This window comes from Equus przewalskii, chromosome 21 (genome assembly GCF_037783145.1).
Source record: "Equus przewalskii isolate Varuska chromosome 21, EquPr2, whole genome shotgun sequence".
NCBI lineage: Eukaryota > Metazoa > Chordata > Mammalia > Perissodactyla > Equidae > Equus > Equus przewalskii.
In genome coordinates this window covers 31,765,948-31,780,458 of record NC_091851.1, presented here as the reverse complement: position 1 = coordinate 31,780,458, position 14,511 = coordinate 31,765,948, and the positions used below count along the sequence as shown (strand labels likewise).

Here is a 14,511-nt window from a genome sequence, read left to right as displayed (position 1 = left end):
CCTGCTGTGCTGTTCAGACAAATAAAGCCAGGACATGTTGTCCTTCCAGAAGCCTGTTCTGCTCAGTCTGTGACCAAGCCGGAATCTCCCATCCCTCCTCCCATGTGCTCTCCAACTGGCCCGGACTCCAGTTAGTGCTTGATTTTGCTTAGTAAAATGATAAGACTTCCCTCCCATTTGTGGCCCATTTCTAGGCTATATGGATCATGACTCAGCTTAACCAGTTCTTATGGACTGAATTGTGTCCCCACAAAAGATATGTTAAAGTCCTAACACCCAGTGCCTGTGAATATGATCTTATTTGGAAAGAGGGTCTTTGCAGATGTAATTAGTTAAGGTGAAGTCCTGAGAGTGGGCCCTAATCCAATATGACCAGTGTCCTGACAAGAGGAGGAAAACACCACATGAAGACAGGGACACATAAGACTGCTATGTGACGCCAGAGGCAGAGATTGGAATGATGCATCTATAGGCCAAGGAATGCCAAGGATTGCCAGCGAACACCAGTAGATAGGAAGAGACAGGGAATGATTCCACCTAGTCTCAGAGGGAACACGGCCCTGCTGACACCTCGATTTCTAACCTCCGGAACTGTGAGAGAGTAAATTTCTGTTGTCTTAAGCCAGCCAGGTTGTGGTGGGTTGTTACAACAACTCTAGGAAACTAATCCGCTTGGAAACGCAGCGATCCTGAGCCCTGGGCAGTGGGCAAGGCTGTACCCTTACAGTGGACTGACCTCAAGGCGACTGAGGCTTGGTGACCTCAAGTTGCCAGCCCAGAGAATCTCTTTGGCCCACCCTGTCTCCTTGTTGGCTGCATCCTACATTGGCTCAGAACTGGTCTCCACTCTGTGGCTCTGTCCCTCCCCTTTTTGGTTCTGCCTGTTTTGTTGAATAGTTTTAGTATCTGCTGCTGGTCACGCCCTGGCCTTGGCCTCTGCCCCATCAACCAGGTTGTGGTGACCTGCTCTCGGCGTCCCAGCATTATTTGATCTGTAGGCCATCCCTGGTTGGCTTTTATGCTCGTCTCTATGCTGACTGCTACTGGGAAGTCTTCCCTCGTTCCCCAGCTGCCCCAGGACTGCTCTGAACTCCACAGGAAGAATGACAATCTGTTCAGTGTGACCACATGCTCTCTCAAACCGGCTGCCTGAGAAGGTCTAAAGGGACTATTTGCCACAGGGCATCTGAGAGAGTGTGTGTTGTCTTCTCTTACACCTGCTCTTCAGACTAAATCTTTGATCCCAACACAGGCTGTGGGTGCTCCTGTGCCCTGTAGCTAAGCAGCTTTGAGCCCCCTGGGCTCCAGGCTCAATGCACAATTTCTGAAAGCAGGGAGCCGGTAGTGCTGGCACTGAGCTGACGCAGCCTGTTCTTCCTCATCAGTGGGGCAGGCCTGTCTGGACCACAGGGAGCCAGGATGGGAGAGAAGGGAGGAGGCCACTGGGTGATCCCAGGGATGAGCAGAGTCATACATGCGCCTCTCTGTACACACCTCTATGTTAGCACCCATTATTCTGGGCTTTGATTCTCAGTTTGCGCACTTCTCTCGCCCACTAACTAGTAAGTTCCCAGACAGCAGGGCTGTCTCTTAATTACCTCACATACCCAGCACATTGCTGTACCAACTATCATCATTATAATCCTAGCACCACTTTTATCAGGCAAGGTCCAGGACTCTTCCTCTGTGGCCAAGTGTTGAGTTGGTGCTGATGAGGCCAAGGTAATGGGTCTAGTCCATTTGGAAGTCACATAGCTTTGTCCAGTTCCATGGCTATGGACTAAATTTTATTTCTGGCCAAAGACTAAGCACAACTCTAGACATAGATTGACCCCTCACCATGGGTGCAGACTGACCAGCAGAACATTCCTAAACCCCAGCCACAGGCTGGCTCCTCATCCCTCTTTTAGATTTGACCCCTACCTTAGCCACATCCTGATCTTTACCCTTAACTGTAGTCTGACACATAAACCAGTTTACAAAGTGCACCCATCTCTGGTTTCTTAGACAGTATTGCACCCCACTCTAGCCATAGCTTATAGTCCTAGTCTGGTCACAGGCTAGGGTCCTGGCACTCATGCTATGGGTTTCCCATGGGCATGAGATGGAGCAGTTGAGGCTATGGGGAGGTATAAAGGGATTCTTAGCCCACCAATGTTGACGCCCTTGAAACAGCATGCCTTACAAGTGATGTGGCAATAATGACAATGCCTGGCATCAATCGGGCATGACTGCTTTTAAATAAGTCTATTATTTGGAGCTGGCCCAGTGGCACAGCGGTTATGTTCTCAACATTCCACTTCGGTGGCCCGGGGTTCACTGGTTCAGATCCCAGGTGTGGACATGGCACCACTTGGCAAGCCATGCTGTGGTAGGTGTCCCACATATAAAGTAGAGGAAGACGGGCACGGATGTTAGCTCAGGGCCAGTCTTCCTCAGCAAAAAAAAGAGGAGGATGGGCAGCGGATGTTAGCTCAGGGCTAATCTTCCTCAAAAAAAGTAAATAAAAAAATAAATGTCGGGGCTGGCCCCGTGGCCGAGTGGTTAAGTTTGCGCGCTCCGCTGCAGGCGGCCCAGTGTTTTGTTGGTTCGAATCCTGGGCGCGGACATGACACTGCTCCTCAAACCACGCTGAGGCAGCATCCCACATACCACAACTAGAAGGACCCACAACGAAGAATATACAACTATGTACCGGGGGGCTTTGGGGAGAAAAAGGAAAAAATAAAATCTTTAAAAAAATAAATAAATAAATAAATAAATGTCTATTATGCTAAATTCTGAATGCATAAAAAAAACTTTAATATGAAGGAGTTTTCTTGCACCCAGAAGAGATTCACCATAAGGGTCTTACATAGCCACCTTTCCTACTGTGAGTAACATGACTGAATTAGAATTTGACTACACAGAGCGTTTGCTGTGTAAAACAAAGTTTGCCTGGAAACACAGATTCCAGAGATGCGTGGGACCAAGCAGAATCAGCATTTGAGGAGCAATTTATTGGAGTGGCCAATGTGCTTTCAAACAATCAATTAAAGCTATTCCCATCTCACGGGGGTGCTAACCTCCATTTAAGGCTGAAAAAGAGGGCAACCTCTGTCGGCAATATTTAGCAGTTTTCCTCTTATAGGCTGTGATGAAGTCAATTCCAACCTCTTAGGACTGGCTGGGTAATATTGAGGGAGTCTGGGATATTAGAAATCTGTATCTTCTTTACACTTAACGCAGTGCTTATTAAATGGTTTTCCCCAGCAAGGGTAGAGTTATCTTTGAAAAGCCTGTGTCCCTGTAGTGTTTTCCAGCTACTTGACATTGACTCTGAGTTAAATCTTGGCTAAAAGCAATTACTGTCATATGATGAATTGAGGCAATTTATTTATTACTTGAGAAACATCCTAGGTGATGTCACTTAGAAGAATGATGGAATAATCCTTCTCAAGTACTCCATTATCAACCAGATCTAGCGAGGGAGGCACTGTTCTGAGGTGCGGGGGGGTCGTCAGTGATTTAAAAAATTAGTCATTGTGAGATCAAAGAAAGCATATTGGAAATAAAGCAGAAAAGAGTCACTCAAGCTTGAGCAAGACTTGTCTCCCTATGGAATTATAAGGGATACTTTGGTTGCTAAATATGAGGAAAGGTATTATACAGAAAGCCCAGAGATTAATAATAAAACTAAACTCAATGTATTAAGGGCTTGGAGATGGTGGCTGATATACAAGGAAAGTGAAAAGGATGAGGGGACTCAAGTTAAAAAGGTCAAGTTTAAATATCATTTGAGCAAAGTCTGTATAATTTGGCCCATATAACAAGATTCACATGACATGTTCATCAATCCCTTAGGTAGTAGAATATGATATGTCGGTGAGAGGGCAAGAGGGGAGATAATCTTCAAGACAAGCAGGTATAAAGTGGAATTGCATGGTACAGCAGGTGGCAGGCTCAGCAGGGACAGGCACAAATACAAAGGCATTGTAATCTGGCTGGTCAAGATAAGATTCTAGATCCCCTAACCGCCAGTCTGCTTCTTTCTTCAAGATATTTGAAAAAAACAACCATTTCTCCCTGCTTAGCAACGTCTCCCCCTATTTACTAGAGAAGTGGCAGAATATTATAGTGGTTTAAAAAGAATAAACTCTGTACCAGGTTTCAAATCCCATCTCTACCACTTGCTACTGTTCCTTAGTCTCTCTGAGCCTCAGTTTTCCCCATCTATGAAATGGGTCTAATGATAGAAGCTGCTTCATAGGGTTGTAGAGAGGATTAAAAGAGACAACATATGTGAAAGGCTAAATACGGCAGCCGGGCTTGTAGTAAAAGTTCTAAATATGCGTTACCTCTTTATTGTTAATACCATTACTGTTTCACATGCAGTCAGGTATCCTGACTCTTCTGTTGCCATCTTCTGTATACAGCCCAGTTTAGCAGCTGGCAGTTCTGGAAGCCAGCCACAATTTCTCCATCTTGGCCTTGACGTTGCTGAAGTTAAGACATGGTACTGGACATTCCTCCTGGTTTACAAGTCCAGACAGCTCTCAAAAGTGGCAACGAGGTGAACCTAGCATCACTTGTTTATAGGAAGCTCATGCTGGCCCTTGGCCTGTTTGGCCTCACATCCATCCTTCACTCTTCCCCTGCTGTGCTGGGACGTGCAGGTGACCCCTGCAGGCTGTGTTTCCTGAAGCTCATGTCAACTGGTGTCTGGGATTGGCCAATAGGAGGCATGAATTGGAGAGCCAGAGGGAGGAGAAACCTTCCCCATCTTGTCCTCAGGCCCCTTCTTTGGCAGTGACTGTGTCTGCTCCATGGCTCCAAGTATCCGTGAGGTCTACCAGAATTCCAGATTCTGTTGGGTGACTTTGACCTCTGGGCTCCGATGACCCCACTACCGCCCCTTCGTCTCTCCAGTCTGGACTGGGTAATGGCTCCTGATGTTGCTACTCTCTGGATTGCCTCACCGTGCTCTCCTGATCCCTGTGTACCAATACTCTGATGAATTTGCTCCATTTTAAATGTTTGGAGCAGTTTCCCTTTTCCTGGTTGGATGCTGACTGATGTGGAGCCTGTGCTGGTTTCTAGTGATTATTCCCTCCTTTAGTAAGTGGTAAGGGGAAAAAATCTGATTTAATCATCCCCTCTCTATATTTTTTCCTTTATCAACATCACACTTACTTGTGTGAAATATCTGGAATCCACAATTTTCCATTAAAAAAAAAGTCAGCAACAGCATTTGTTTCTCCCCAGGCTTCTCGCACCCCTCCTGTTCACTACAATTTCATTCCTCAAAGACTGCCAAAGTAGTTCATGATCACAATTACAAAAGCTCTCAATGCCTTGGGATGCAATTTGTAAAGTCTAGAGGCTTGAATCTAATGAAGTATCCAGATGCTCTCCTACCAACTTCTTTCCTATCTTGGACTTCAATTCTATCTTAAAAATAGCCTACCATTCTGAGAATTCGCTTCCAGCAAAATCAAGGAGGGATATGGTGCATACCTGACTTTAGAAGAGCCAGAAAGTTGCCCAGCTTCCTCATCTTTTCCTTTTTGCCTCCTCTTGGCAACACCCACCATAATCAGAGATGCCTGCAATGCTTAAAACCTTCACTGGCATAGAGGTAGTGGCTCAGAGTCAGGATTTCAAAGGTTTTCCCTATTGGGTGCCAGATGCACACGAAGCCAAAGTAAAGACAACGAAACTCTTCAACAAAAGAAGTCATTAAGTAGATGGGGGTGAACTGCCAGCACAGTAAGATTTGAGGATAATATGCCCTTGGGTAGCTAAGAGGCAACCATGTGTTTTAAAGAGTGTAGCTTTTAGAAATTGTGTCCCTGAGAGCCAGCTTCCTTTCTTTACCATCAGCAATGATCACCAGCAAGGGTTATATGCATCTACTGGGATTTATTTGGTTTTATCAACTGCAATTAGTTGTTCTTTATCTGCGACTTCTATTTTTGCTCCATATCTTTACAGGGGAATTTCTCTGAACTAAAGCTATAGAAGTGGGCCTGTAGCCAGTGGGAGCACTTTGAGAATGAATCATTAGTCCCTTGTTGCCAAATTATGTTATTGCTGGCCATTGAGTCATCCAGATGGAAGCCTGATACAGGCCTTGCCTAGAGGAGGAAAGTTAAGAGAATCACTCGGGGGGCTCTGCCTGCCTTCATCCTAAGGATTGGATGAACTCAGGCAGTAGGTTGCAAGGAGGCCTCACCCCAGCACCCATGGTGTACTCAGACTTTATAGACACTAAAGACCCTGCTGCCACCCTGGAACCAGTTCCAAGGTCATGCCATCATTATGCCACATGTGTGAGCAGTTCCTCAGAGTTTATGATGCATTTTCACCCCCATTATTACACTTGATCCTTAGAAAATCCCTGTGAACTTGGCACTTACTCCCTATTTTACAAATGAGAAAATCAAATCATGTTGGGCTTGACACCTTTGTGTAACTGGTCAAGGTCACATGACCAGTTAGTGATGGAGTCTGGATGCAAGCTCATACGCTTCTGATTCGAAACCCATTGCTTTTGATGGATATCATAAAACCAAAGCACCTCAACATCAGAAGGGGTGTAAGCAGTCACGTAGTCGCTTCTGCTTGATGACGACCACAGTAAGTTCCCAGATAGCACCTTTCATTGTTGGTAGCACATTCTCCTGCCTTTGTGGGTTACTTAGGGGTTGGGAGATAGGCCCCATGGGAGTCTATGGCTCTAAGGATGACAGGGAGGATTTCTCTCATGCAGAGCATGACTATCACTGGAATCAAGGGATGCTGAGTTGATGTAGGAGGCAGGGTCAATAGCAGAGAAGAAAGGTCGCATCCCATGAAAGTGAGAGATTGAGGACTTGGTTAAGCATCCAGGAAGCCCAGGAGGTGAGAAAAGGTGGAGACAGTGGTCAGATAAAAGGGAGGGTAACTCTGAAACGGGACTTGTGAATCGTGACTGCTTTCGTGTTCCTCTCTAGATCATAATGCTGCATCGAAAAGGGCCAACATTGTGCTTCTACCCACATTAAAACCTTTTCTTGTGTTGGTCCCTAATCTATCCTGTTACTTCTACTCACTGATATTACCTCTAATCTTTAAAATTAAAGGGACCAAATCTATTCCATCTTCCACAATGGCCTTTCAACTTTTTGAAGGCAAGATTTAACTTTCATCTGAATCTTCCCCTCTCAAGGTTGAAAAACCCTCATTCTGACTGCCACTCCTCCAAAGTCAATGACCATGGGTTTTAATGTGCACCTGAATCACCTAGAGACCTTGTTAAAATGCAGGTGCTGACTCAGCAGATCTGGATTGGGGCCAAAGATTCTGCATTTATAATGAGCTTACAGGTGATGCTGATGCTTCTGGTCATTGGACCACACTTTGACTGATAAGGTTCTTGGCCTGTCTTCACCCTGGAGGTCCCTCCAGAAGGTAGGATACACAACTGGACAAGCCTCGCCAGAGTGATCTGACTAGTGTAGAGTTGAGCAGAGCAGCATTGCCCGTGTTGGGTGTCAGGAGTCCCTGGGGAATATAAACTGGGATGGTCGTTTGGTAGCATGGGAGGAGATGGTAGGGGGATAGAACGTGGTGACTGGGCCTATGTATGGAGCAAATATTGAGGGAGGGGAGAAGACTTCAGGAGACCAAGAGCCATGCCTTGGGCACCAGTTTTCCATATGCAAGTGTGAGTAGGTAGTACATTGAACACCAGATGCGGACTCTGAGCTGGAGCTAGGGGGGGACATAGCTTTCCTGGAACGAGTAGAGGGCAGGGAGGCAGAAACAGCTGCTTTGAGAGGACTGGCTCAGCCTTTGGGAGGGCTCAGAGCTTGCTTGGAGGGCACAGCTGGCTGAAGCATAAGGTCAGGCATGCAGCCTCATGCTGGAGACAGTAGTCTCCTGTCAGTGCAGGCTGAGTTCACAAGATTGTTTTTGATGACTACATCACACAGGGGACTCAAGTAGAGCCTTGAAGCTACTCCAGTTGGATAAATTTGCCACCTGGTGCCTAGCTGCCAATTCAGATTTACGTGGACAATTCTCAGTTTGGTTTCCAGTGGAGGGCAGAGATGAAGAGAATGCTTCTGAATCCCTCCCGCTTCTCTCAGTTCTCAGACTCCCAATCCCTGCTTAGTAGACAGAAGTCACCCAGGGCCAGAAACAGAGCTTTTTAGGGACTGATACAAAGTTTACTCTCATGGAAAATGTGGGCGTAGGGCCAAAGTAATGTGGCTACCATATTCTGAAGGACTGCCAGTCTCCCTTTCTGAAGAGTTCCCTTGGATTTCCAGCCAGTGAGTCAGATGGCCAGCCCTCTATGTGACCCAGTGCTGGCATTTCCTTAACTACTGCTCCATCAAGGACAGCTCATTGTAGTGATACGGAGATGAGCCCTGCACACAGAATCCCAGCTCTGAAACTCACATGGCCTTGGACAAGTCACTTCACCCTTTTGTGAAGTTTTCTAATCTATATAAAAGGGAAAATAAAACTAGCACCTTCTATGTCAAGTTTTGTGAAGATTAAATGACTTCATATATGAAAAGTGCTTAGCATATTGCTTGGCACTCAGTAATGGATCAGTACATTTAAGCTACATTTTTAAAAAGTACTAGTAATTGACCTTCTGTTTGATGAGGAGCTCAGTGCCTGCCTGAGACAGCCGACCACATTGCTAGGAGACCCCATCATTAGCCAACCCCTCTGTGCTTTCCTGTAAGTCCTATCGCATGTTCTCATCTGTTCCATTGAGCACTTACAATCTGAGCCTCATGGATGCACTCCTGACTCTGCAACAGGAGCAAGACTAGCTCATCCTCTGTCTTTGTCCCTCTCATCTTCCTCTCAGATATAGGAGCCACATGTGAATGCTGTCTGGCCTTTGGTCCCAGAGCCATTTCCTTTCTACCAATGTCAGCTTTGAACACTGTCAGCACACTTCCTTTATGAACAGCAGCACAAATCCCCAGCAGCCAGAGCAAATGCCCTTAAAGAGTGCTTAAGTGGAATGTGGATGTGCCACAGCCCAGGGCATGTGCACTTTCTTGTATCTGGAGTCTGGGTAGACCAGCCAAGCATGTCTCCTCCTAACAACCTTAGTGTATAGAGTTTGTGATTTCAGCTCTGATGCCTCTTGGCTGAACTCATTGAATTTGTCTAAAGTGCTGTGCTCTGGCCTTTCAGATGGCCCCATGAATCAAGTATGTTTCATTGTTGGCTCATGGCCAGAACTGAATATGTTTCTGCTTAGAAACATCTTGAAATTTATTTGGGAAAGGTTTTCTAACATTCATCCAAGATCTTCACTTTCCTTTGGGTAGGCAGCTGGATTCTATCCCAGGAGCAGCATTGATTATCCCTTCTTTCTCTTAACACTCTCTCCTCTTAGCTCTAGGATACTATACTCTCCAGGTTTTTTTTTCCTTACTTGTCTGGCCACTCCTTCTCAGTCTCCTATGCAGCTGTATCTTCCTCTACCCACTAAGTAAATACTGCAGGCTCTCAAGTCTCTGTCTAAGCCCACTTCTTCTTCCCTCTTTATTCTCTCCCTGGATGACTTCATCAACCCCCATCCATCAGATACCATCTGTGTGCACATGACTCACACATTTTTACCTCCAGTTCAGACCTCTTTTCAGAGCTCCACACCTGCATTTTATTTATTTTTGTGTGTGTGTGAGGAAGATTGGCCTTGAGCTAACATCTGTTGCCAATCTTCCTCTTTTGGCTTGAGGAAGATTGTCACTGAGCTAACATGTATGCCAATCTTCTTCTATTTTGTGTGGGATGCCACCACAGCATGGCTTGATAAGTGGTGCTAGGTCCACGCCCAGGATCCTAACCTGCGAACCCTGGGCCGCTGAAGTGGAGCACGTGAACTTAACCACTACACCACTAGGCCAGCCCCAGACCTGCATTTTTAACTGCCTACTTCTCTAGAGTATCTCTCAAGCTCAAATTGCCCCAAACACACATATCTTTCCTCTAAAGCTGTTCTTTTTCAATTGTTTCTTGAACCTCTAAACAGCACCATCATCCACCTTGTTATGAAAACCGAAGACTTGTAGTCACAAGTTATTCCTTGTATTCAATCCATCAATAGGTTTTATTTATATTTATTTCAAGTAGTTATCTCTTTTATTGCATCTTTCTGTCTCTATTGCCATCACCTAAGTCCAAGCAACTATCATCTCCCACCTGGGTGCCTGCAATGGTTTCAAAATTCATCTCTCCAATCCACTTTGGCTCCATATTGAAGCTGGAATGATCTGTTGGAAATGCAAATCTGACCATATCATTGCTCTATGAGCAACACTTAGATGACTCCCTATGTTTCTTGGGGTAAAGAACAAAAACTCTCATATCTTGGCCTATAATGTCCTGCATGGAATGGCCCCTGCTGCCCTCTCCAGCTTCTCTCACCGTGCTCTCCCTGCTTTCTCACTCTCCTTACTCCACGTTTCTTTCATTTCTTGAATGCACCAGGCCCCTTGCCCCCAGCAGATAGCCTTAGCCAGTGCTCTTTCCTCTGCTGCTTCCATATAGCCCTCTCATGCTCTCTTTGCCTAGTTATACCCTGTCCTCCCTTGAAACTCACTCTACTAGCTGTTTCCTCCTGGAAGTGATTCACTTCCCTATTATGCACTTTCCAAGTGGCATACACCTCTCTGTTCTCATCCTTAACAGAGTTGAAAGCTTACTATTACTGATTGTTGGTTCATTAATCCTGTCCCCTGAGCACCACCCCCACTAATTGTAGGCTCTTTGAGGGCAGGAACTCTGCCTGTTTGCTCACCACTGTATCACCAAGTGCCTGGCATCTCGTGGGTGCTTGTGACTATTTATTGAAGGAATGAAGTGTGAATCTCATTAGATCAAGCTAATAACAGTGTTCCTACGGTAATAAGATCCTCTTCAGAGCTCCTTTGCTTTTGTACCCCAGTCTCTAGAATGAGATCTCATAGCAGGCGTTAAGTAAATTCAGCTATACCAATGAGTGAATGCTCCCGAGCCAACACTTCCTCCAAATCTGAGTAAAAAGCCTCTGGCACTATTGAGGAAATTATGGTCTCAGGTGTTCAGCTTACTTTATGCTTGGTGTGCAGTGGACTCACCATATCTCAGAAATCATGTCTCCAGACTGGGAAATGGGGGCCATGTGGGCCACTACTGGAAACCAGCTTCTTCTCTGGAATGTGAGATCAGCTCTGCTGAAGAGGTGGTTGGCTCACTCCTCCAGGACCTCTCTGGGCTGTAGATAAGCAGAGCTTGCTCGGACAGCTCTGAGATTGGATGAGCTGGTCTTTCTTTTAGCTGGCGAGGGGAACTGAATAAAATCCCTCGTCCGTAAGTCCTTCCAGGAGAAGGAGCTCTGATCCCCTAGACAGCATAGTTGGCACACAGCACATGGATGCTCGGTAACAAATGAATTAATGAATAAACGAAGCAAAATCTGTGGTTTGCTCACCTTTATATAACTTAATAATCATCTGTTAACCAACAATCACAAGGAGGGAGGCCTATGCTAATAATTGGCATTAGAGAAATGCGTAGGATACACTTCTTGTTCTTGAAGACTTGCCTTCTCACTCAGGAGACTTGGCTAAGTGAACCCAGCTTGTCTAAGTTACAAGAGAGTTTCAGGAAAGTGCTCTGATAGAGGAGGCACTTGACACTCTTAAACAAGAAGAGGGGATGCATCATTGTGCTGGAGGGCTGTTCTTAAACATCAGTGAGTTTGGGAAATGAGAATCATGGCTTATGGTTTTAGCATCCCTTCAAATAAGCTGAGTTCTGTGAACACATGGCTGAAAAAAGAGAAACTCAGTTTGGTTCTATGAGAACAAATGTGTGTGGGCAGAGATGTCATCCCTTCAGCTAAACATTGAACAACCACAAGCATTAAAGGAACACGTATTAAGAGCCAGGCTCTGTGCTAACATGCTGAAACAAAGAGAAAGGAAGCATAATCTCACCCCTAAGGAACCTGCAGACCACTGAAGGAGACAAATGGGGAAACAAATAACTAATAATATCAGTACATCGAGGTATGTACCAAGTGTTACAGAGTCTTATCGGAATTTAGAGAAGAGAGAGCAGCTCTCCCAGAGGCACAGGCAACCAGAGAAGATGTGATCTCTGATGAAGTATGAGCTGGTGCTGATGTGGTAGAAAAGTAAGGATGAGTTAGGAAAAGGTTCTTTGGATTTAAGCTGTCTCACATAAACATGGCACTACTGGGAATATGAAGAGCAGCAGGAAGAAATTCACTTAGGGTGCTAGTGACCCCTGGACCATTCTCCAGAAGTGTTCACATAGGTGTCTGGAGTGAGAAGTCCCCTTTGATCCCTGGTACCTTGCATGAAGAGGTAGAGCATAGGCATTCTTGGGCTGCTTACTTTTGCTGTGGCGTTAGCGAGCTCCTTGTTTGGGGGGAGGAGGATTGAGGGACTAGAGGGCTCGAAAGTTGAATCTGTGGTTTCTGATTACGGAGGCCTAGACTTAGAAAACCTGTGGAATCCAGACCTTGACCTTTGTCAGCCACGTGACTGTTAGCAACTTCCCTTGGCTTTCTCATCTATCAAATGGGAGAATCAGTATCTACTTTTTGGAATGTTTGTGAGGACTGACCAAGCTGGATCCATGAAGTGGCCCAGCACGGGGCTGAGGGTGTCGTCCTAAGTGCCCAGTTCCCTGCCTTCCTCTACCTGGAACTGAGTCAGTGAGTTAGTTCCCAGCAGAGCACGCAGCATCAGCATTAAATTCTAAAAATGGAGTTAGTCATATATAAGTGTCTTCTGAACCCAAGGCAATTCCTTTAATACAGTAAATTTCTACCCCATTATATGTTTCATATAAGGCATGAAACAAAAACTTTTTGTTTTTATCTTTTAAAATCCAGTGATTTTAATTGTGTTAACATAAACATGTTGTTTTCACTATTTACCTGAAAGAATAAAGCAGGGTTTGGAATAATTCCATGAACCCAAGAATCAAGCTGTAGTTCCATGGTTTGATCCTAGAGACAAAGCAATGTGAGGGATAAAGCCTTCCAGTTCATCTCACTGCAGGATAAGGATGCCCCAACACAGCAGTTGTGTAATCTTGGGTACCTCACTTTCTCTGCACCTCAATTTCTTCATCTGCCACAGCCCCACAAGGGATTAATTCTCAAAAGGATTAACTGGGACAATGTGTATAATGCCCTTAGCACAGTGCCTGGCACATAGTTAGCACTCAATAAATAGAAACCGTTGCCATTACGATTATTGTCTCACACCGTGTGAGCCTTTTCAACATCTTTCTCCTTCTCCTTTCCCCTCCAAGGTGCCTCCACCCAGAATTCTAACACCGTGGAGCCAGAGAAGCAGGTAGACAACACTGTGAAGATGGCCGGCGTGATCGCTGGTCTCCTCATGTTCATCATCATTCTCCTGGGCGTGATGCTCACCATCAAAAGGAGGTGAGTCTCTGTTGCCGCCCTGCAGACTCCGCCAACCCCAGTTGGGCCCAACGCTGGTGTGTGGCCAAGTCCTTGCTCTGTTGATCACTTCCAAGCACAGACCTCCGGATGTGATTGTGGAGGTCCTGAAATACAAGGGTCAATTGTGGCTCATTGTGTTGGTGTCTGAAGGCTGTGTACTGCCTGCGTGGTGAGTGGCCCTGAGATGGCGAGGTTCTTATGGGGCCAGTGATCCGTATGGTTGGGTCACCTTGATGTTCCATAGGATCCCATGTATCATGAGTCTTCTCAGAGTTAGCTGCTCTGTTGTGATTGGTCATGTCATCAAGATTACTGGGGAGCCCCAAGAACACAGATGAGCCCAGAAATATAGATGCAGCAAAGTAATGCTTCACCCTTCTCACCTCCATTTATCCTTGATTTCCCTTTGGTCAAGCAGCAGCATCCCAGGCTGCCCCCTGCATGACAGGGATAAAGCCTCCAATGCTGTGATAGTCCCTAGGGAAGGCTCCTTCCTACTCCACATCCCACAAAACCTTCCCAGCTGGATTATTGCTGCTTGTTACCTCTCCACAGGATGTCTCCCTGGGCACCTCTGGTCAACTAACACAGTTTCCTCATATTGCATGTGTTTCCTCTAGACTGCATTGCTCTTGAAAGCCAGGGTGCAGATTCCTTCCTTATCCCCAAGATTCCCTACACTGCCATCTTCTGTTTATCAGGCATTCACGAGGCTTAAGGATAACACAAGGGAATTGCAGAGAGGGAAAGGAAATATTCATCTAGGAAAGCTGATGAATATCGGCTATCGCTGACCCTAGGTTATTCCTCTAAACGGAAAGTCCTACTGCCTACCTCTCCTTAGCTCCTGGGCTGCCACCATGTTTCCATGCCTGCTGCCCACCTCCATGTCTTCTCAATTTCAATGCCAGGGCCCCAGTCTTGGTCTCCACCTTCCCACTCCTCAGTCTGCCAGTGCAAACAAAACATCTATCCACATTACATTAATATGTGCTGCAACATGCGCTGCCCTCAAGGAAAAGAGC

General features: G+C 45.9%; 1 protein-coding gene across 17 annotated transcripts in view; it reads left to right on the top strand.

Annotated features, from left to right (window-relative positions):
• PTPRT (protein tyrosine phosphatase receptor type T) overlaps positions 1-14,511 on the top strand; it is a 1,018,757-nt gene that overhangs the window by 849,584 nt on the left and 154,662 nt on the right. For all 17 annotated transcript variants that reach the window (XM_070589264.1, XM_070589262.1, XM_070589256.1 and 14 more), the window contains one exon: positions 13,330-13,465. In XM_070589264.1, the coding sequence (XP_070445365.1) occupies positions 13,330-13,465 (136 nt within the window). The remainder of the gene's footprint in view (positions 1-13,329; positions 13,466-14,511) is intronic.